The sequence below is a fragment of the Notamacropus eugenii genome, chromosome 1 (assembly GCF_028372415.1).
Source record: "Notamacropus eugenii isolate mMacEug1 chromosome 1, mMacEug1.pri_v2, whole genome shotgun sequence".
Lineage (NCBI taxonomy): Eukaryota > Metazoa > Chordata > Mammalia > Diprotodontia > Macropodidae > Notamacropus > Notamacropus eugenii.
In genome coordinates, this window is record NC_092872.1 from 601,969,004 (window position 1) to 601,991,999 (window position 22,996).

The 22,996-nt window shown below is 39.9% G+C and overlaps 1 protein-coding gene and 1 long non-coding RNA gene across 3 annotated transcripts in view; one reads left to right on the plus strand and one right to left on the minus strand.

The window, feature by feature from the left end:
* The window catches only part of ACSS1 (acyl-CoA synthetase short chain family member 1), a 65,891-nt gene that overhangs the window by 26,046 nt on the left and 16,849 nt on the right, over positions 1 to 22,996 (minus strand). Inside the window, exons 3-5 of one of the 2 annotated variants that reach the window (XM_072634625.1) lie at positions 4,090 to 4,289; positions 1,763 to 1,938; positions 645 to 797 (exon numbers count right to left, since the gene is read on the minus strand). In XM_072634625.1, the coding sequence (XP_072490726.1) occupies positions 645 to 797; positions 1,763 to 1,938; positions 4,090 to 4,289 (529 nt within the window). Of the gene's footprint in view, positions 1 to 644; positions 798 to 1,762; positions 1,939 to 4,089; positions 4,322 to 22,996 lie in introns of both variants that reach the window. The other variant, XM_072634626.1, reaches the window with a different exon arrangement.
* LOC140520616 (uncharacterized) lies at positions 17,336 to 22,092 on the plus strand. The gene is made up of 3 exons (XR_011972598.1): positions 17,336 to 17,450; positions 20,004 to 20,095; positions 22,011 to 22,092. It is a non-coding gene; the product is annotated as an uncharacterized lncRNA (long non-coding RNA).

The window sequence follows — 22,996 nt, forward strand, 5'->3', positions numbered from 1 at the left end:
TTCCTACCTCACCAGGAAAACTAGGTGGTAAAGTAATTAGAGCACTAGACCTGTACTCAAGAAAACTGGAGTTCAAGTCCATCCTCAGATTCTACCTATGTGACCCTGGTCAAGTCACTTAATCTCTGTTTGTCTCAGTTTCCTCAACTGTAAAATAAAGCTAATAATATTGCTTACCTCCCAGGGTTATTATTGTGAAGATAATATTTGTAAAGTGCCTGTCACATCACAGGTACTTAATAAATGCTTGTTACCTTCCTTCCATCCCTGTTGTAAGGATGAGGTAAGAAAATATATGATGATGATGATGATACATTTGCTTTGAAATGCCCAAGGGATAGTGGTAAAACAGACAGCGGGCTACCATTATAGTCAGGAATTCTGATTAGTGATGTGACCATGTAACCCATCAGGGCCCCAGTCAGGCACTAAAAAGTTCATCCATTTCAGATAACTCAGGATATCTGCTATCAGCAGAAGTAATTTACACACCAAGAAGGATATGGAACATGTTTGGGGGAAGGGGAGACAGAGTTATTATTTAACAGTTAGAGTGGTTCTTAATCTGCAGCAGAGAATTTTAGCCACAAGTCAGGGATTGTATTGTCTTCTTTTTCAATACATAACAGGATTGCAATAAATACCTTATGTGTCACAGCAGCATAGAGCAAATAGCCAGCCTGGGTGTGGACAAGTCCTTTTGGTTTGCCTGTGCTCCCTGAAGTGTAAAGCATAAACAGGGTGTCTTCACTGTCCATGATTTCAGGAGCACACACAGGATTCTCCTTGGCCATCTCCTGACAAGGCAGAGAAAACAAAAAGAATTACACTGGGGAACTGCCAGCTTCTCCCCTAGATTTGGAATCCTCCAACTTGTTTTCTTTGAAACTGATATCTCATTAGTGATCAAAGTTCTCAGCAGGGCTCAAGGAGTGGGAAGAGCCTTGGGGTGAGGAGAGATCTGGGGGGCATTTCTTTCTCTGACCCATAATAACTGTGTGACCATGAGCAAGTTATTTAATCTACCTGAGGCTCAGTTTTCCCATCTGTAACATGGAGTTAATAACTGCAGTTGTTGTCAACAAATGTGATACCATCTTGTAAAGCTTAAAATGCTGTATAAACACCAGTTATTTTTAAGAGGCAATGTGCCATGGTAAAAAAAAGTTTTGAAGTTGGTGTCAGGAGAAGTGGGTTCAAATCCTGCTTTGTACCCTTAGTTGTATGGTAGTCTTGTTCAGCTTTAGAATTGCTACTTTCATAGAGGAAGTGACAGTCCATAAAGCTGCAATCAGAGCCCTGACCAGGACTGGGTTCTCATTGACCAGTCCATTACTGGTTCATTACATTAAAGATTATTTGCAGGTACATCAGTACTGATACACAGATTTAGGATTGTAAAATTAGAGCCAGAAATAACCTCAGAGAAATATAAATCCAAAGTTTATTGCCCAAAAGTAAATTGCCCAAAGTTATACAGGGAGGCCAGTGGAAAAGCAAGGACTTGAACTCAAGTCTTCCAACTCCAAATCCAGTATTCTTTCCACAATTGCAGAGGAGAGATAAAGTCCTGTTTAGGGATTAAAATTCTTATGATTTTCCCTGTGGCCAGATACCTCTATCCAGAATCCCCAGTGAAAACACAAAACCTTCTTGTTAGGGTATATGAAGCTGTAATCAGTTAATCCTTTATTGGAAATCAACTGCTGGGAGAGAAAAAAAGCAACATTAATCCAGAAACCCTGACACTGAATAAACTTACTTCTTCAAGAGGGACATCCAGCTTCCCCAAGTGGGTTTTGTTGTCCGTTCTCTGAGCTACTAAGATATGTTTAATTGTCGGGCAGTTCTTCACAGCTTCATCCACTATCTTCTTCAGCTCGATGATCCGTCCTCCCCGGACTCCTTGGTTGAAGGTGATGACCACTTTGCATTTTGCTAATTAAAAAGATAAATTTGAGGTTGGTCAATTGTATTTCCACTTTGCCACCCAGATTCTGTTCTAATTAGTCACTGCAAATCACAATGCTATAAGCCTACCAAGGAGAATGTCTATCTTTCAGTAATAAGGTTATGTCATTTGCAAGCTTTCTATCCAAAGTAGGGTGTAGCTAGATGGTGCAGTGGATAGAGTGTGAGACTTGGAGTCAGGAAGAATCATCTTCCTGAATTCAAATGTGGTGTCAGACACTCGCTAGCTGTGTGACTCTAAGCAAGTCATCTTACCCTGTTTACCTCAGTTTCCTCATCTATAAAATGAGCTAGAGAAGGGTAAACCACTCCAGTAGCTTCACCAAGAAAATGCCATATGAGGTCAAGAAGACCTGGGCACAACTCAACAACCCATTGCAAATATTCAAAAGGTATAATGTATAGAGTTTAGAGTTATCTTGTCAAACTTGAAAACATCAGAGAGGGGAGGAGTAGGTACTTGTTCTTTATCCACATGTCCTTTAGACTAAGGGTTCTTAACATTTTCTGTGTCTTGGACCCTTTTGGAAATCTAGTGAAGACACTTTTTCAAAACAATATTATTCATAACCAAAGAAAATGCTAAATTTCAGTTAGTGGAAATAAAGATCAAATTTTTCCCATCCAAGTTCACAGACTCCTTGAAATATATCCACAGACCTCTTGGGGATCTAAAGACCCCAGGTTAAGAAGACCTTAGACCAAATATTTCAATAATTCATAATCAACTCTCTATATCAACCTTTGCTCAGCTTTGCATTTTTTTGTCTCTTTTCAAAGATTGGTAATAGTGATGTCAATGCAAGATATTTAAAATGCCCTTCCATTTATTCTGAATTTAGAAGATATCATCCCAATAGATGTGGGTTAAAGAGTCTAGCACTGAGAAGAGTTCACCTTTGTAGATGCCCATACAAATGTTTCCTAATCTTCTCAGTCACAAAAGTCACTCCGGTGTTTGCAAAGATGACATGAGTCTTGAACAGAGTCAGCAAACTACAAACTACCAGATTTAGCCTGCAGGTCCTAGTCTAGGGGATTTCTGCTTGAATGGCTCAGCCTTGAAAGTTGTGGCTGTATACACTGGGTCACTCCTAGTCCCAAATCTCCTAGGGAGATAAGAGAGATAACCCCAGAGTTCAGGCTTACCGTACTTTGGACTCAAGAGCATCTCAATCCAAAATGGACCTCTGGCCTACCTAAAAGCAAATAAGAGCTCTCAAGTATCTTCCTAACCTAGAGCCAGTTTAGACCTCCCAGAGTTATTCTAAAGACCTGCAACCTGCTATCAAGGAACTACTGAGGTCACCTAATCCAACCTTCTTCTTAAATAGATGAGGAACTATAAACCCAAGTAGGTTAAGTTAATTGCCCAATCATACAGATAAACCAGTGGATTTGAACCCAATCCTTCCCAGACTGGTATCAATAAACACCAACTAGAAACATAACTCTTTAGAACTAAAAGGGGTAATAGAGATCATATAGTTCAACCCCCTCATTTTACATACCATTCCTGCCTGCTCCTCTATTTAGTGTGTAACTATAATAACAGACATTTTGGTGATAATCAGACTCTGAGGAAGCTGCTATAGAGACCCAGGACTGGGATAGAAATCTCAGGAAGAGGTGAAGAAGTGCTGCCTGTATGCTCCAAATCTTTAATCTTCATAAAAAGCTGAAGAAAGCTACAATTAACAATTGCTAGAGAGTGGGACAGATGGAACTCATAGCCAGGTAGATTACATGGGAATTTTTGGAAAGATATATTATAGAATTTCTCCTTTTATCCCATATGATCATCATCTCTCACATTTATTCAGCTTTCATATCCACTATCTTATTTCATCCTTTAACAATCCTGTAAAATAGAAGGAGAAGCATTATCGTCCCATTTTATAAATGAGGAATCTGAGGCCTAGGAGAATTAAATGGTTAAATCATACAGCAATCTAATTAGTGACAGAGACAGAACTAAAACCTAGGTGCCTCACCGATTCTGAAAGGTACACTTTCAAACCATGAGGGAAGAACTATGCAGGCTGAATCAGAAAAGAGTCAGAACTACGGGGACCATTGAGTCTCCCCATCCCCTTGTGTCCCCAGAGACATGCTTACCATCATTAATTCTTCCAGCTAAGGACTCAGCACTAAAACCAGCAAAGACGACTGTGTGAATTGCCCCAATTCGGGCACAGGCCAGCATGGCTGCCACAGCCAGTGGAGACACAGGCATGTAGATGGCCACCCTGTCTCCTCGACGTACTCCATGCTTCTTTAATGTGTTGCCCAGGCGGCATGTGGTCTCCAGAAGTTCCCTGTGGCACAGGGAAGAGGTTAACATCGGTAACTATGAAGAGGAGACATAAAGTAAATTTGTCAGGCCAACTAGAATCCCCATAGGCAGAACTGGTTTTGAATATTATGTTCATGCCTAACTTCACAAGGAGATTACTAATTATTTTGGATTTGAGAGTGATCTGTTCTTGGGATATTGAGGTAAAAGTTGCTTTGAATTGGTTTCCAGTACAAGAGTTAGAGTTAGTTTGGGCACCTGAATTCTTTCAAATGGTATCTTCTTATTTGTGAACTTTACAGATAAATATCCCCTTCTAGTAAAAGAGTCTGGGTTGTAATTTTTTAAAAAGGAAAGAAAAGGCTTCTACTTTCTGTATCATTGTATGACATAGGTTACCATCTAGTAGTTCATGAAAAGAACAGGCATGACTCTTACCCCAAATGTCAACCCAACTACAAACACCTTATTTTCAAGTCATGTGGGGTATATTCCTTGGTGTCAGGGAAACAGGGAGGGAAAAAAGGATCATAGCTTTAGAGCTAAAAGAAATGTAGAAGTCATCTAGTCTAGTTCCCTCATTTCACAGATGAGGAAACTGAAGCCCAGTGAGGATAAGGGATTTGCTTAAAGTCATACAGATAACAACAGTGTTGGGATTTGAACCCAGGTCCTCTGCCTCCAAATCCAGTGTTCTTTACATGACACCATGCTGGAGATAATGTTTAATTCAGTGACTGAAGGGGGAGGAATTCAGAGTTATCTAATGAATTAATATAAGCAGACACAAAAGAGATAATATAAAGGAAGGATATAGGAAGAAAAAACTCATCTCCCCTTTTACTCCATTAATAATGCCTCTTTGTGCTAGATACCAAATTGATTTCACTGAATTTCACAAGAGTTTTAACACAATAAGTGTTAAAGAGTGGAAGGGAAAGAATATTTTAAAAACAGAAAGAAGCCCTATAGCTTTACAAGTGCACACAAATACCCCACTGCTTGCAGCTCCCAGCTGCTAATGTGTTCTTGGGAGTGGTTCCTGCAGACATTGACCTCAGTAGGGCATAAATGCATCACTTGACCAAAGGCTAAGAACTAATTAGTGCACCATGACACGTTTTACATCAGTATTTACATAGTTCCTATTATGAGTCTGCTATTTAAAAAAGAATATTAAAAATTCATAGCTGATTAAGTCAATGGGATCCGTAATAATGAAGATGCTGACACTTTTCAAAAAGAAAATATGTATGCATAATGAAAAGAAGGGGAAACGTTATTTCCTGTCTAGCAGAAACCACAAAGAAATGTTATTTCTTATGGGCCCATTGAAAAGGAAGCTAGACCAGAAGATTTACATTTCACCCCAGTGCTAAGGTTGGTTCTACATTATATAAAATGTTCACTATGATTCTGCTACAGTTCATTCCAATGGATTATTTTCAAGAATCATTTCTCCCCAAAGCTTTCAGACTAGGGGCAAAAGCACTGCTAGAAGCCCAGCTACTACTGGAGGAATTGTACCTTTCTTCCAAACCAGTCACCGTAGTGCCCAATATTCCAGAGTCACTCCATCTCATATTAGCAGAGCTAAAAGCAGGAGGCTGCCAGGAGGCTTACACAGAGAAGAGGGTGTCCTTCTCCAAAAGAGCTATGCCATGCAGGGACAGTGGAGGATCCTAGGAAAAACTCTAAGGGGAGGAAGCCCATGTCATTATCCGTTAGCCAGGATCTACTACCAACCAGGGCTGATTGTGCAAATGCAACCTGGAATGGAGAACTAAACTGTGGAGTATACCCAGTATCAAGCAGCAATTGGGGACATGTGCCAGACTCAGGGAGTCCAGAGAGCTCTGTTTCTTCTTCTTTCCTTAATGAGGAATTTATCCCAAATGGAGGAATTCGCAGTTTTAGTTCTTCACGTTAGAGTGAAATACATCAGTATGACAGGGAAAGAGAGATGAGGAATTTGAGAATTAATGAAAAGCTTCAAGCATGTTTAATTTAACTCCCTGTATCAGAGGGAATCTGGTTAAAATTCAATTTAAACCACATCTAGCTCTTGTACATGCTACAACAAAAGTGATTGAGCTCTTTAGTGAGGCAGTCAGAGGAGAAATAAGGGTCAATCAAGGAATTGGGAATAGATGAGTATGTACCTACCCATCATCAGCTATAAAAATCAGCGTGATGTATGACCATCTGCATAGTTCAGTAATTATTTTGGTGCTCTTTGAGAATGAAGAACAACCAAGCAACCAGTTCAGTGATCTGAAATCCATTTGCCTTCATATCAATTCCCCTTCTTGGTGTGGAGGCATTTTATAAAATGAGTTAACAAGTGGGGCATGATAGTTGTATTTAAGTAAATGAAGGGCTGTCATGCGGAAGAGAGGTTACTCATAATTAGGAGTAATGGGTTGAAGCTGAAGAGGCAGGTTTTGTTCAAACTCATCCACCATCTGTTGATGGTCATTTAGTCAAATGAGTGGGAGCATAGCCTGGTGATGAGCAGGGAAGTAACCATGGACAAAGGAGACCCGTGAATGGCCATACCAGAAAAGAGTGCAGCTCTCCTGGGAGGAAATACCTGAGGCCAAATCCCCAGTTGTCCTATACTAGTTATAGCTGATGCCAGGTTATTTGCATACATTTATTCTTTACTTTTCAGTATCAAGACAGATTCTGCAAGGCAAATCTATCTACCTTAGTCTTTTGCGAGTAAGAGCACTCTATAATGGAGAGTAACATTTCTGAAAGGCTAAGGCAACAGACCACAAGCAAGTGCCCCCAGAATGGAAAGGGTAGGTTTGAATATTCACCTGAGGACCAGTCTAGTTAAGGATTTAGCTGGTACTTAGTACAACCTTCACTGGTTGATGGTAAGTGCCAGAAAATTGGCTACTTCATGACGAGTTTTCTGGCCAGGGCAGCTAAACTCACACATGTATACACATACTCATGTGTACACACACACACACACTTGCAGTAATTTAATGTACTTAAAATACATGGTCTCCATGGATTCACATTTTTTCTCAGTGTGTGTAAAAGCACCAGAAATATGTAGACAGTGCATTTGTGGCTGTCAAGGAGAAATTATGAAAACATATCAAATGCAAACTGGGTCCTTGTTCCCCAGTCAGCTACCTTCCAGCCAAAACTAGCTGCTTCATAACAACACAAGGCTACCAAATAGAAAAATCATACATGTATTCTCTCCCCAGTGGATTCATGATCTATATTAGATCAACAGACAAACAGGAAACAGAAAGTGGCTGTTATGCAGGAGAGGGCAGGCAGCAACTTGGTTTTCCAACTTGTAGAAGTTCAAGCTAATGCTGAGTACTTCTGTGTTTATTTAGTTGTCTAACTCATAGAGGTAAGTCACACCTGGTTTTTCAAGGTTATTCTGAAGCAAATTAATTTGAATGGACCCTTTCCCCCCTCTTTCTCTGATTGTAGGTCCAATGAATTATTTAAATTTATTTTTATTTATTCATTTATTTAGATTTATTTTTTAAATTTATTAATTAAATAATTTAAATAAACTATTTAAAATTCTTTATGTATTTTTCCTTTTTAAAAAAGTCTGAAAAGAGTATGTTTTGCTGTAAATATTGTTTAGGATATTTGAGTCTACTAGACATGTGGCTTCTTGAGGGAATCGTGTAAAGTTTTGAAGTGAGGAAAGAGGCAAGATCCTAGTTTTTATCAGGTTGAGCTCAAACCATCCCATTGTCTTTCAGGAGACTTAACTAAAAGGATTTTGTCTATAGATAAATTATATGGTAATTACTCCTTATGTGACCTCAGACAGGTGATTTTACCTCTGCGGAACCTGGTTTCCTCATTCAAAAAGGGGAGTTGGACTAGACAGCCTCTGTGAGCCCTTCCGAGATCTACAACATGATCTAGTTCTTAGAGATAAAACAGGATTCAGTCCTGAGGGGGACAGCTAGGTGGCTCACTGGACCTGGAGTCTGGAAAATGAGCTATATGACTGACCTTGGGCAAATCACTTAACCCTGTTGGCCTCAGGTTCCTCATCAGAAGGAAATGGCAAACTTACCTAGTATCTCTGCCAAAGAAAACCCCCAGTGCGGTCAGGGAGAGGCCAAAATGGATCAACAACAACAAATAGTCCTGAGGCCACTGATCATGTGCTCCAAACCAACCAACTACTTCCTTTTACAGAAGAGGCAATCCTGCCTCTCCTGATCTCCCATTGTTGCCCTTTTTACCCTCGTTTCAAACACTGACTCTACAGCGATGCCTCAACAATCTGTGAACACCAGAGAACTACTCACTTCTTAATGAAATGGGCTTAGCCTGGTATTGCAGTTTATCTCTTCTGAGTAGGTCATCACCCGCCTAGTGTAATTTGAAAGGCCAAGAGAAAAGTTCCTAATGCCCAGGTTCTCAAGATATCAGCCAGGAGGGACCTTAGAGGCCTCTGGTCCATTCCCTTCATGTTACAGATGAGGAAACTGAGGCCTGGGACAGTGGGGTGATTTAGAATCACAGGATTATCAGTCAAGAAGTAGTTAGACAACTAACCATTCTGGAGAACAATTTGATTTGGAACTATGCCCAAAGGGCTATAAAAAATGTGCATACCCTTTGATCCAGCAATACCATTTCAAGGGCTGTATCCCAGAGATCATAAAAATGGGAAAAAGACCCACATGTGTACAAAAATATTTATAGCAGCTCTTTTTGTCACAGCCAAGAACTGGAAGTTGAGGGGATGCCCATCAATTGGGGAATGACTGAACAAGCTGTGGTATATGAATGTAAGGGAATACTATTGTGTTATAAGAAATGACCAACAGGCAGATTTCAGAAAAATCTGAAAAGATTTATATGAACTGATGCTGAAGGAAATGAACAGAGCCAGGAGAACATTATACACAGTAACAGCCACAGTGTGTGAGGACTGTTCTTGGTAGACTTAGCCCTTCACAATGCAAGGACCTAAAACACTTCCAAAGGACTCATGATGCAAAAATGACATCTACATCAAGACAAAGAATTAGGGAGTTGGAACACAAAATGAAGCAGACTATTTTCTCCTTTGTTATGTTTTGTTTCGTTTTTCTCATGGTTTCTCCCATTTGTTTTAATTCTTTTATGCAGCATGACTAATGTGAAAATGTGTTTACCAGGATTGTATGTGTAGAGCCCATATCAAATTGCATGCTGTCTTGGGAAGGGAGGGGGAGAAAAATTGGAGCTTATGGAAGTCATTTTTGAAAACTGAAAACAAATAAATTAATAAATTTGGAGAAAAAAGTAGTTAGACGAGGGGTAGCTAGGTGGTGCACTAATCCGAGTAAGGAGGATATGAACAGTAGTTCAGATCTGACTTTTGACACTTACTAGCTATGTTGCCCTGGGCAAGTCACTTATAACCCCAAATGCCTCAAAAAAAAAAATTTAGTTGGGCCATGAGAGGCCAAATAGTTAATTTTTTTAATATGTGGAAATTGAGACACAAAGAAGTTAGATAATTTGTCCAAGGACACACAAGTAGCGAGTGTCTAAGGAAGAGTTGGACCCCAGATCCTCTGACTAGAAAAGCCAGTGTTCTTTCTACCATTCCACCCTGCTTTTCATGCTGCCACAGAACTACAATACCATCATTAGAGGTTTATTCTTTTAGATTGCCTTCTTTTTTCTGGACTGGAGGTCAAAGAGGCTATGTCCTGGCTCTATCACTTGCTGTGTAACCCAGATATATCCCTTCACATCTCTGGGCATCATTTGCCTCATCTATAAAATGAAAGGGTTAAATCAGATGATCTCTAAGATCCCATCTAGGTGGCACAGTGAATAGAGTGCCAGACCTTGAGTCAGAAAGACCTGAGTTCAAATCTAGCCTCAGACACTAACTGTGTGACCCTGGACAAAGTCACTTAATCTTGTTTGCCTCAGTTTCCTCATCTGTAAAATGAAAGGGTTAAATTAGATAACCACTAAGGTCCCTTTCTAGCTCTGGTGAGGTGTGATTTCCTCATTCTAAGTTGATAATGTCTCAGGGTGATTAATTGTATCCCATGATAAGAAGGACCTAGGAACAGTAGGAATTCTGGGCTTCTGGGGAAGGGGATATGTGACCACTAAAAGCAAACTGAGTAACCAGATAACATTTCTGTTTCTGCTCCTCTTCATTTCCCATGTCCCCTGGCATCAATGTGATCTATGGGTCCATATTATCATTATACACGATGCATCCTCTTATCTCTAGGCACATACCTACTAACCCTCTCTCCCCAGTCACTCTAGCTGTAACAGACGTCAGAGGGATGAGTTAAGAGGAGCAGAGAATTTTCCAACAATACCCCTAGTTTCATGAAACAAGTTGCTCAATTATTCTAATGGCTAGTGAATTACTTTGTTCTGCCAGCAGAGTCTAACTTGTATCTCTTAAACACTCCCAGCAATGCCATAACCCTGGCTAACAGGAAATTAGTTGTTGCTGCCACTTACCCCCAGTTCCTCATAATCAACTGTTCTGTTGCTGCTCTTGAACTCTGTCAGCAAATAAATACCAAAGCAGGAGATGAGCTTCAGGGAAGAGGAAGAAGGAAACACCTTTGTCTCTGATTTCTCAAATTATGATTTCTTTGGAGCTTTTTAAAAATAACCAGAAGGATTTACTCAATGCCATGCTCACCCACTGGAAGCTCCAGGAAAACAAGGCACAACAATGTCTTCTAAGATCTCATGTCCCTGCCCCCATGGGGAAGATATCAATCAATATCTATCAAATGAATCCAGTTCCAAGATTCCCATAAGGCCTAAGTTTTGTCATACTGGATTGATGTCCTAACCAAATTAATGGGTATTTTCTCATATGATACAAGTCCTTTTTCCCAATCATTCCATTAACTTGGAATTTCTAGAAAAGGGATGCAAATTTGGACCAAGTCTGGCATTTTGGATCCCAAATTACCTACAAACCAGATCTTGTTTAACTTTTGTTAGCACTGGAAGGAAAAGGAAAACAATTATCCTCTTTGTCATCAAATCTTCCAGGGTGATAAAAACAGGTATCATTGCTTCTAATATCCTACCCAAAATGAGATATCAAAATTTTAAAAAGTAATAGATGTGAGATTCTATACTTTTTAAACCCTGACTAGTCTGACAATAATACTTCTGAAGGACACAAATCATATCACCTAAGCAATCTTATTTCTCCTCCCTATGACTTCATGAAGCTGATGACAGGAAAATATTAACCTTATTTTTTATAAATAAACTAGATAATACATTGGTTATAACACTGGACTGGAGTCTCTAAGACTTGAGTTAAATTAGACTTCAGACATTTGCTAGTTGTATGACCCTGCACAGGTGTCTTAACCTGTCTGCCTCAGTTTTCTTAACTGTAAAATGTGAGTCAATAATAGTACCTACCGCACAGGGTGTTTGTGAGGATCAAATGACATAAAATTTGTAAAGTCCTTAGCACAGTATCTGGTACACTTGTCGTAGTTCAGTCACTCAGTTGTGTCTGACTCCTCATGATTCTATGCACCATAGCATACCAATACTGTCCACAGAGTTTTCTTAGCAAAGATACCAGAGTGGTTTGCCATTTTCTTCTCCAGTAGATTAAGACAAACAGAAGTTAAATGACTTGCCCAGAGTCACACTGCTAGTAAGTGTCTGGGGTCAGATTTGAACTCATGTCCTCCTGATGCCAACACTCCACTAGACCACCTAGCTCTATCTAGTAAACCACCTAGCTGCCTCAGTCTGGTTCAGAGTAAGTACTTAACGAATGCATGGACATATTGGACCAGATTAGACTGAATTGCACTAGAATGGGCTTAAATATGCTTGATTGGTCCAGAGAGGACTAGACTGGATTGGATTCATTGGATTAGATTGGATTGAATTAGACTAGATTGAACTGGAATGAACTGGATGAGATTGGACCAGATTGGACTAGATTGGACTGGTCTGGACTATATTAGGCCAGACTAAACTACACTGGATTGAACTGAATTACACTGGCCAGAATTGGACTGAGTTGGACCAGGCTGGACTGCATTGAACTGGATTGGATATAAATTTACCAGACTGAACTGAAACAGAACAGATTGGATTATATTATTCTGGCCCAGACTTGATTGGTCCTACCTAGACTAAATTAGACTACACTGAATTAGCTTGGACTAGAGCAGATTAGACCAAGCTTGACAAAATTAGACTAGATTTGACTGGACTACACTAACTTGGACAAGATTGGGCCAGTCTGGATTGGACTGCACTGGGTTGGCCTGGATTAGACTGGTCTGGACCAGATTAGAATGGAATATACTAGATTAGATTGTATTAGCCTGCTCTATACCAGTCTAGATTGGTCTAAACCAGATTTGACCAAATTTGACTGAATTGCACTGTTCTAGACCAGATTAGACTAGATAGGACAAGACTGGTCTAGACCACATTGTATCAGTCTATACTGAATTGGACTGGTCTAGATTGGATTAAAATAATCTGAACAAGATTGTATTAACCTGGATTAGTTTGGACTGAACTGGATTGAATTGGACTCAATTAGATCAGACCCAACTAGATTTGATTTGATAGTCTTGTCCAGCCTGGACTAAATTGGGTTACTTCAGGCTGGACTAGATTGGACCCGACTTGAATGGACTGGATGAGATTGGAATGGATCCTGGACTGAACTAAATTAGATTAGATTGGATGCTGTTTATTTCAGTTATGTGTTTTCTCTAAAGCTGTGTTTCAAAAAAGTTTTTCTACTTAGGAAGTGTATCTAAACTTCCAAATACTGGGGGGAGGAAGAGGAATTGTTTCTCCAATTGTAAGGACCTCTGTTTTGTGCTTTCATTCAAAAGTCCTTCAAAGACAGATTAAGTCTGGAAGAAATTTTATCTTGTTTTTTCTTTTAATTCCTTATTTCCCATTCCTGACTTTTTTTTCCAAAATGGCTGAAGATAATTGAACGACGTGATAATTCCTTACTTGGAATGCAAGGAATATGCATTGATATGAGATGAAGAGGAAGAGAGATGGGGAAATCTCATGACAAGTGCCCTCAATTTTTTTAATGACTATACCACAAGGTCTTCAGATGAGAGGAGAAGGGGAAAAGATACCATGGAAGGCTTGAAGAGAAGAGAAGGTTTGAAACACTTTCTGTGGAAAGTATGATAATCAGTTAGGAAGAAGTAGAGGCATGATTCTTGTGTATTGAAAGCCCAGTTAAGATTACAAAACATAAATTATCTCTCTCCCCTCTAGCAATTTTGCTCTTGTGTTTGCTTCTGGGTCCTAGTCTATTCTAGGTCTATTTGTCTATTTTTTCCAAACCAGTACCAAGTAAATAGATAAAATAGAAGGTGTGGATAACTAATAACATTAAAAATATAAACCAAGTCTTTGTTCTCCCTTCTGTATTTTGTCTATTTTTGAAGAAAAATATTTTCTCTTTTTGGTGAACTCCTTTTGACCAAATAACAACAATAAGAAGAAAGTTCTATGGGAGGAGGCTTCTTCCAGAGGGAATCTTTTAATCCCATATAAATTTTTCCTCCCTAGAGGGTAAGTTTTGATGATTTGCTTATTAGGGCTCATTAGAAAGGATCTGGTTCTAAACATGGGATCAAAACAGAGGGCCCGCCCCTAAGTAACTCTATCTATATCCCTCCTTGACCCTGAGCATATTTTGAGAGTTGTACTTGCTGTATAAAGACTGCAGGGTTTACTCTGGTGTAAAAGGAATTCTTGCAATGTTCAACAGACTAGCTGGCCTCTAAGATCTTTTTCAGACCTATAATCCTGCAATTTTCAGAAGGTAAAACATTTCCCCCCTCTCCCCACTACTCTCCTTTAAAAACAAAAACAGGGAGCATATGGTAGGCAGAAGGCAGGGGAGTGAGTGTGTGTGTGTCCCTCTGAGGCCACATGCGTCAGTTAGATAGTACTGGGGTAGCTCCTGCCACCTCTCTGTAGGACAACAGAAGTATTCTCATCCTGCTGTTACTTCCTGATGTTGCTAATGTTTATGTTTCCTCAGCAGGGAGTCTATTTGAAATTGACTCTCTGGTGCCCTGGAAGAGCATTTCACTTGGACCTTATTCAAGTGGGCTGGCTTTGCAGATGTGTGAAAAAACCATGGTTTTATTTCAGACATGATAATACTTTATGTGAGTGAGTATGGGTCAGAAAAAAGTTCAAGGTCCCCTATCCTCAGGCCTTCTCCAATCTGGCTCTAGTCTATCCTCCCAGCCTCATTTTATACTATTCTACTTTGTGACCTCCCCATCCTAGCCAAACTGGGCTACTCACTTTTCCCTCATTTTTTCCAGTCTACTACTATCTTCTTGCATTTGCATGAACCACCACTTGTGCCTCAAAGAGAATCCCCATATTCCTTTACTTGTTGAAATATTTCCCTTCTATTAAGTTCTAGCTCAAATACCATTTTCTTCACCATCTCATCCAGCTATATTTCTTCCTTTCTTGTGTCTCTCATGCCACACAACATGAATTGTTCTCTGCTATGCACTAATCAAATTCCAAAGTGTGTGTGTATGTGTACATGTTATCCAAATTTCTCAAGGGTCTTTACTGTATATTTTGTCTATTTTTGTAGCAGTGTCAGGAAGACTTGGATTCAAGTCACACCTCTTTAACATACTGGTTTAATAATGCCCTAGGCAACTCTCCCAGAGTGTTAAGTTACAGAGAAGGTCCCTACCTTCACTGGTAGAAGGAGTTGCTTCATCTGTAGGTTCCCTATACCAGTGAAATTACAGGTCCAATCCAGTTATTCATTCCCAGTAAAGAGCACAATACCTTGCATATAACATATACATTATAGATACAAGAGATATAGATACATATATACATACACATACATATATACAAATATATACAATGTGCATATATATGTGTGTGTATATTACATATATATACATGGGGGGAGAGAGAAGAGAGAGAAAGAAATAGATAAGAGGAAGAGAGACGGAGACAGATGAGACTGGAACTCGGTTCTTTCTGGCTTTGAGACTTGCTCTCAATCCCACTCTCCCTCTGAAATAGGATAATTTATTCCTAACATCTTAAAATAAAACACTTAGTGCTGGTTTTCAGCTCTTGAAAAAGGAAAATTAAATTAATGACTAAAACTCACAAAAAGCATCCTCTTTTACTCCAGCAATACTATGGAAAATTACCCATCACTGATGGCTGCAATTTACAGATTGGTGGGTTGCTGTGTTTTGAGGGGTTTTTTTGTCAGCAGTTGTTAGAAGAGAAAAGAACTGCAGAAGCAATTTGTCACATTTTGGGAAAAGTATAAAAAGATTGTCCATTAATGGAAAAACCTTTAATCATAAATCAATACATACATTTTCACAGGAATTTGTTTCTAGATATTGAAGCAGGGGAGAGGGTAGGGCTTAAATCCACGTGAGGGGTTTATTCCTTTTTGGGCATTCTTTTTTGGCAGGTTTGTATTCAGATTCTTTTGGATTTTTAAATTTCAGACTTTTTTAACAGCCAAAGAAAAGAGCTCCTATTTTCTGGGCAGCATCTCTAAAAATATCCATCAATTCATCCCAGGAAACATTAATTAAGCACCTGTTGTATACAGAGAACTATGCTAGGAACACACATGGAAGAAAGGGAAGGTACCTGCTTTCATAGAATTCAAGGGAAACTATCTCAGGTTTAGAGATGGAGCTGGGGCAAGTTGGCTAATTCTTTCCCAGGCTATCATTGTAAGGGGATGCACTTTCTCCCCTTCGGGTCTAACCCCTGCTCAGATCTTGGCTACCACACCTAGGGTTTAACATTATGTTTCTTTGGAGGATACACTTTTCCTCCTCAAGCCTGTTTCTATGACTTCCTCATCCTTTCTGGGGTTTGGGGAATTTGAAGACTCTTGACCATGTTTTGCAGGTTCAGGATGGGCCCTCTGGGAGACAGGCCATTACCTCTTCCTGTGTAACTGTACATGAGATAGATAGTGCTTTGGCATGCCCAGGCTCCTCCCCACCACACAGCCAATTGGCCTGAGCACAATTCCCAAACAGTATTCTGTGACTGCTCAGTTTCAATTCTCTCGCTTATACTCTTGGTATAAACAGCAGCATGGGTTTAAATTTGGAGCCCCAAGTCAGAAAGTTAGAAAAGAGCCTTTTACACTTTATTACAAGATAAATGACCACTTGCTTTGGTGCTAACAAATTGTCTCAGTGTCGTGACTCCTGAGGTTGAAGCTTATGGCCGGAGCTACAAGCCCTGCTGGAAAAAAAGAGGTGAGCAAAGGAAGGCCCCTGGTGCCCTCTCTTAGCCTGAGCTAAATAACTGTGTAAATGGGTAGATATGAACCTGGTTATGCGGGAATGTTAAGGGATTCTTTCTTCTGCTGTTTCAGGCTTAAAAGCAAGATTGGGAATAACGAACTGTGACTCACTCACAACTGGTCTGCCAAGTGAGCTACTGGCAAAGCATTTGGTTGCTGTGCTGTGTGTTTTTCTACATCTAAAGCAGCCTGGAACCGGTAGGCAAGTGGGAAGAGGGGGGGAGAACAACCACCGAGAAAAACAGCTTTGGACTTGCATACATTCTTTCTCCTCTGTATTGGGCCTCTGAAGATTTCTCAACAGGCTTTCATGCCTCTCCAACCTCATCTTCCCCTCTGGTCTCAGGGAAGACAAAGCTGCAATAGACACGTGCAGAGGGGGATTCCCATGAAAACCAAGTGAAAAGGAGTCAGAGTTCATCCCTCCTCTCAAAGGCTGGCTGTCTGCTGCTACTTTTGGGGGCCAGCTCCTAATGCCTTTGGCACATACTAATTTGTGTGGTCAACTTGCTACCTTACATCAGAGGGGTAGATGGGGTGGAAGGAAGATGAATAAATGAATGATTGACACCTAATTAAACTAAAGAAGGATTAAATGCCTGCCTGCTATGGGCAAGGCCCTGAGCTAGACAAGGGGAGACCTAGGATATCTTCATAAAAAACTGAAGCCCAGAAAGATGAAATTATTTGCCCATGGTCACTTCACCAGTCAATCTCAGGGTCATGAGAGTACCTGCTGAAGAAGAATGGCTGCCTTGGTCACCACTGGTCAAAAGTCAGTGTGTTTGCAGTGGGGAAAAACCATGCCCCCTGAATTCAGAGACTGTGAGTTCTCATTTTGACTGTACCTTGGACAAAACACTTCACTTTAGCTAGAACTCATCTAGGCTACCATATTGTACATACGGCATCACTGAGATAAGAGTCACCAACTCTTTTCCTTCCAGTAACATGGAAGACCACTAGGTCTTATCATCTAGCCTACTACTGCCTCCCAAGTTCCTACTGACCTTACCACTTGCTTTGCCCTTTTGCCCTGTGGACTCATAGCACTGTCATGTGACCCACTAAGGTAACCTAAGGATCCCTGGGCTTTGCCAACCATCCAGACATCACACTCTTAGAACTCCCAGGCCTCTTCATCAGCAATGTAACTGAACTGTCTTTTATGTATTGTCTCCTTCAATTAGAGTAAGAGCTTCTTGAAAGCAAGAGGTATCTCAATTTTTCTATGTATATCCCCAGCACTTAACACAGTGCATGGCCAAGAGAACAAATGCTTAATAAGTGCTTTTTCTTCATTAATTCCTCCATTGTCTCACCCTACCTCCTTTTAGGGATCCAATATTTCTGATAAACTAAACTACTCATGTTTCTCTAAGCATGTCCTGTACTTTCTCATCTCTATGCCTCTGTGCCAACTCTTTCCCATGCCAAGAATGCCCTCTCATCTCTGTTCATACCTATCATACCTATCCTTCAAGGTCCACTGCAAATTCGACCTTTTCCATGAAACTTTCCTTAATCTTCCCCAGGAAAATCTGTTCTTTTTCTAAAACATCTGAGAACATTAGGAGAGATCTGTGTGATGCAGAAATGACCACAATCAACAAACTTGCCCAAGGTTATAGACAATGACTTTGTCAGTCTATATCTTTTCATTGCTGGAGTATCAGCCCAATAAAATACAAATGTTGTTTTCCTTGAGGTGGTCTAGGAAGCAGAGGCTCCCTATTCTCAAAAAAATGGACAATTTTGCTTCTCAAACATACTTTCTATTGTCTCACCACCATACATTTGTTTAAACTATTCTTTATGCCTGGAATGTCCTCACTTATTCTGTTGGCCTGTTGAATTCTTGTCCATCCTTTAAAACCCAATTCACACACACCCATCTCCATGAAGCCTTATCTCATTGCCTCACTTGACAAAGGCCTTCCCCGGGCCTCACAGTTTGTTCAAATCACTAGAATCCAATTGTTCTATAATATCGTGCTTCATAGATGTCTGTCCATGTTGGCATCTTATACCCTACTAGGGTATAAGCTCCTCGAGGGAAAAGACCTGTGTCTTAATAACTAAATCTTATCTGGCAAACCTCATTCAGCACAGTGTTCTGTACCTATTCATCATACTTGTACTTTGCCTCAATTATGTATTTATCATCTATACTTGTATTCATTTGTGTACATATACTCTCTCCCATACCAGATTATAAGCACTTTGAGGGCGGGGAGAGTTTTCTTTATATCTTTGCTGGTGATAAATATTTGTCACACAAATGAATGAATGAATGAACGAATGAATGAATGAATGAATTCTAAGGGCTGCATGCCGAAGAGGGAGAGGTGATGCTATATAATTTACTTTGGTGGGAAAGGGAAGATGGAAGGAGGAGGGAGTCAAGAATTATTTGAAATGAAGCTCAGATCATGTTTAATTCCAGTTTCCACCCTCCTTACTTCCACTGCTGAGTCCCTTCCCTCCTGTTTGGCCCATCCAAAATGTCCACTCCCTTAATAGTGAAGCAGCTGCTATACAATAAAGAGTTCTGGTCTTTGGAGCCTGAAAACCTGGGAATGAACCTCAGTTCTGCTACCAACCAGCTGTGTACTTTAATAGACCAAGGGAAGAGTCACCAACTCTCTCATCCTCAGTTTACTCATCTGTGAAATAGGAATCATAATATTTGCATTCCTTATCTCAGTGTTATAAAAAGTGCCTTATAAACCTACATCACCATGTAAGTATCAGATATGACTATCATTCCAAGTATAGAGGGTCAAAACACTGAAGAATAAGATTTTGCTTTCTTTCTTAGACGTAGTAAAGCCCAACGATGTTTTTCTCAATTCAGCAAAATGTGGAAACTCCCCAGACTGAAGCAGGCTTTTTGGCAAAGTAGCACCACAAACAAGCATGTTGATTGTTATGGGCAATCTAATCTCCTATCTATAAAGTAAGCATTTTGATGTTTGTTTTTTTTTCCAGTGGCAATGGTAGGTCTGTGCTGATCACTCATCCTCGTGACCAATGGTATGCTAAGTAAATTGCCTTGCACTTGGTTTCCATTCCCATTGGCATCATCTTAAGTTAGGCCTTTTTTGGATTGCTGCAAGAGCTGGTTATTTATTTACTATAAAGTTCCTAGTGGCCCGTGTGTTAGGTGGGTACATTTCTAAGTTGACTCCTACACTCTTTGGGGATTCCTAACACAGTATGGTATAAGTCTTACCCTTCAAAAAAAGTCAATGGAGAAACAGCACCTGAGCGGGTGATACTGAGATTGAGGAGGAAGTTATGCTTGAAAATATTATTTACATAGAGAATGTTTAAGTTCATTCAAGTTACTTGTGCAAAATTTTGCTTGACTTACAGAAGTTACCACCATCAAAATATTAAATAAATGCTCACAAGGACATATGCGAACAGAATACAGATAATGCAGCAGCAAAGCCCATAAGTCACAGGTAAGTATTTGTAATATCTACGTTAATATGTTCTATTTAAATAATGTCTCTACTTCTAAAGCATAATCTAATCTTTCCCTCATTCGAATCTCACATCTGGGGGACTGTATACTAAAAGAGAAGAGCAGGATGGTGTGGCAAAAAAAGCTCTGAACTTAGACTCAAGTGAGCTGGATTCCAGTCTAGCTATGCCACTCACGAGCAGGGTAGCCTCAGGTAAACTACTTGATGTCTCTGAGCCCCAGGATCTTTGCTTTTAAAAGGACTATAACACACCACCTACCTTACATGGTTGTTATGAGATTAAAATGTATATAAGCATATTCTGTAAATACTTATACAAGAAAAGAAGGAAGGAAACAAACATTTATTTGTTGTTTCACTCATGTCCAACTTTTTATGACCCCATTTGGTGTTTTCTTCACAAAGATACCATAGTGGTTTGTCATTTCCTTCTCAAATTCATTTTGCAGATGAAGAAACTAAGGCAAACAGGGTGAAGTGACTTGCCCACAGTAACACAGCTAGTCTACATCTGAGGCTGGATTTGAACTCAGGAAGATAAGTCTTCCTGACGCTAGGCCCAGCACTCTATCAAGTCACCTAGAAGTATTTAAACATCTATAATATGCCAGACACTGTGCTAAGCTAAGCACTTTACAAATTTTATCTCCTTTGTACAAAAAAAGTGGAATGAAATATGTCAGTAGAGAAATGTATGACAGGAAAGGAAGGTGGGAATTATGGTTAGGAGGAAAATTTTTAACCAAACCAAGGATAGACATGATCACAAAAAAAGAAATAGAAATGAACAATCTTTTACACCAAAATATAGCAATGCAAATAGACTAAGGAGAAAATCTGTCAACTGGAGGAAAAAGTCTTTGTCACCTAAGATTCTGAAATCCTAGAGACAGAGGTATAGATATAGATAAGGAACTAATATAATTATATAAGACCTAGAGCTATTTCTGAGTGAATAATTAATCAAAAGATATGAACAAATAGCTCTCAAAAGGAAAAGAAGGTGGGTTGGTCATGTGATGAAAGTGAGGGATTGCCAGTAGACAGCCTGTGTGCTCCAATGGTATCCAAACAGTGTAGAGAGAACTAGAGGAGGCCCCCCACACTTTTGAGTGTACAGCACTGGCACAGGTCAAGAGGATATGGATGGGCTGTAATCTCACTTGTTGAAGGGAGTACTTATGTGAGTGAGATCACAGATCCATCTGAGTATCATCCTGTCCATGCTCACACAACTTAGCAAGTGGTAACCCTGGGTTTAGAACACAACTCTCTTCCCTCCTAGCTCAGGTGTTCTTCTCCATTCCAGGACCTATGAACTCATGTGTACAAATACAGGAAGGATCTATGTGAGAATTCCATTCAAAAAGAGAGCTATCTTCTATGGTTTATCCTCTAAGTCCTAGGGGGCTGCCTAAGGCATGGAAAAACTACAAAACCTAACAAGGGTGATGTAGCTGACAAGTTATTGGTGTCAAGATTTAGACTCATGTTTTCTTGAATGAGCCCAGCACTCTATCTACTGTCATACACATTGAAGATAGTCTTATGTATAAACTGAGACACAAGGAAATCAAAGGTCATACCATCAAAGGCTCCTAAGGTGACATCTCTTTCACTGTTACTGAATGTGAAAAGACGCTTAGATGCCGATTCTGGGCATGTATTCCTTATTACCTCTGTTTCCCTCTGTCAGTAACATTAGAAGTTATTGACATAGAGAGAGTAAAATCTAAAGCCAGTTCCTCAGAGTCAGTGGGGTAGCCAGGGTTTGTTGACCCTGCTGATTGCTCTTACGCCTCATCTCCATTGGGAAGTAACTCCTGTTTGGGCAGCTGGAATGATCAGTCTTTCCTAAAAGCAGACTACACTCACAATTCATTTTTGGCAGGATGATCAGTACCAATACCTACTTGGACTTCCAGAAATAGAAGCCACAGAAGAAACCTGAAATGACCCGGACAATCATTAACCCAAATCCCACGCTGGACAGTTGGCAATAAAGACGGTCTGTAAATATACTATTCGAACTTTCTTTTCCATCATTAAACAATGAGCAGAGATGGCTTTTCACCTGGGATTGACACTCCCTTATAGTTTACATCAACTTTAAAAGATGTCAGTTAAAGGATATGCATGTATATGTGTGGTTTGCAAGTGTATGTGTGTGAGTGTGTGTGTGTGGAGTGTTTCTTACAGTGAAGAATTTGCTTCTGCTCAGGATTGTAGGTCTCTAGTTTTGTGCACCAATTAATTTAAATTACTCTTGTTTATGCATATCACATGTCATCCTGAAGAGCGTTTCAGGTTTTCTGAGAGTCACGTTACTCAGTGCCACCCACATGAGCAAAATAAAATTAGTGAACATAGCTTAACATTAACTAGGTATTTGTACAATGAAGGACACTTCAAGTGAGAGAGTAAAGATGCAGAGTCAGTATCATATCATAATTCCTGAGCAAACAGACCAAAATCTGAAGCTCAGAGTTGGAAAGGCACCTCAATGGTCAAGCAAGAATCCTACAATATCCCCAGCAAGGGGTCATTCAGCCCCACCTGAAGATCTATCTCTCACTACCCATGTGACTTGGGGCAAATCACTTCACTTTTCTACTCACCTGTACAATGAGGGATTTAGACCTTGGACCTTGAACTAGACGATTTCTAAGGTCCCTTCCAGTTCTAATAGCCCATATTTCTAAGAACTGCAGTGAAAGGCAATTTACTATGGAGGAAGGCAACTATTCAACTGCTTGAGAGCTCTGTTAGGAAGGAGATGTTGGTGTGAGTACTGGGATTCAAAACAGAGTTAGTTTTTAGGAGCATGGAATAGAGAATGCAGCTTCATGGATCAACATTCCAGAAATCAGCAACATT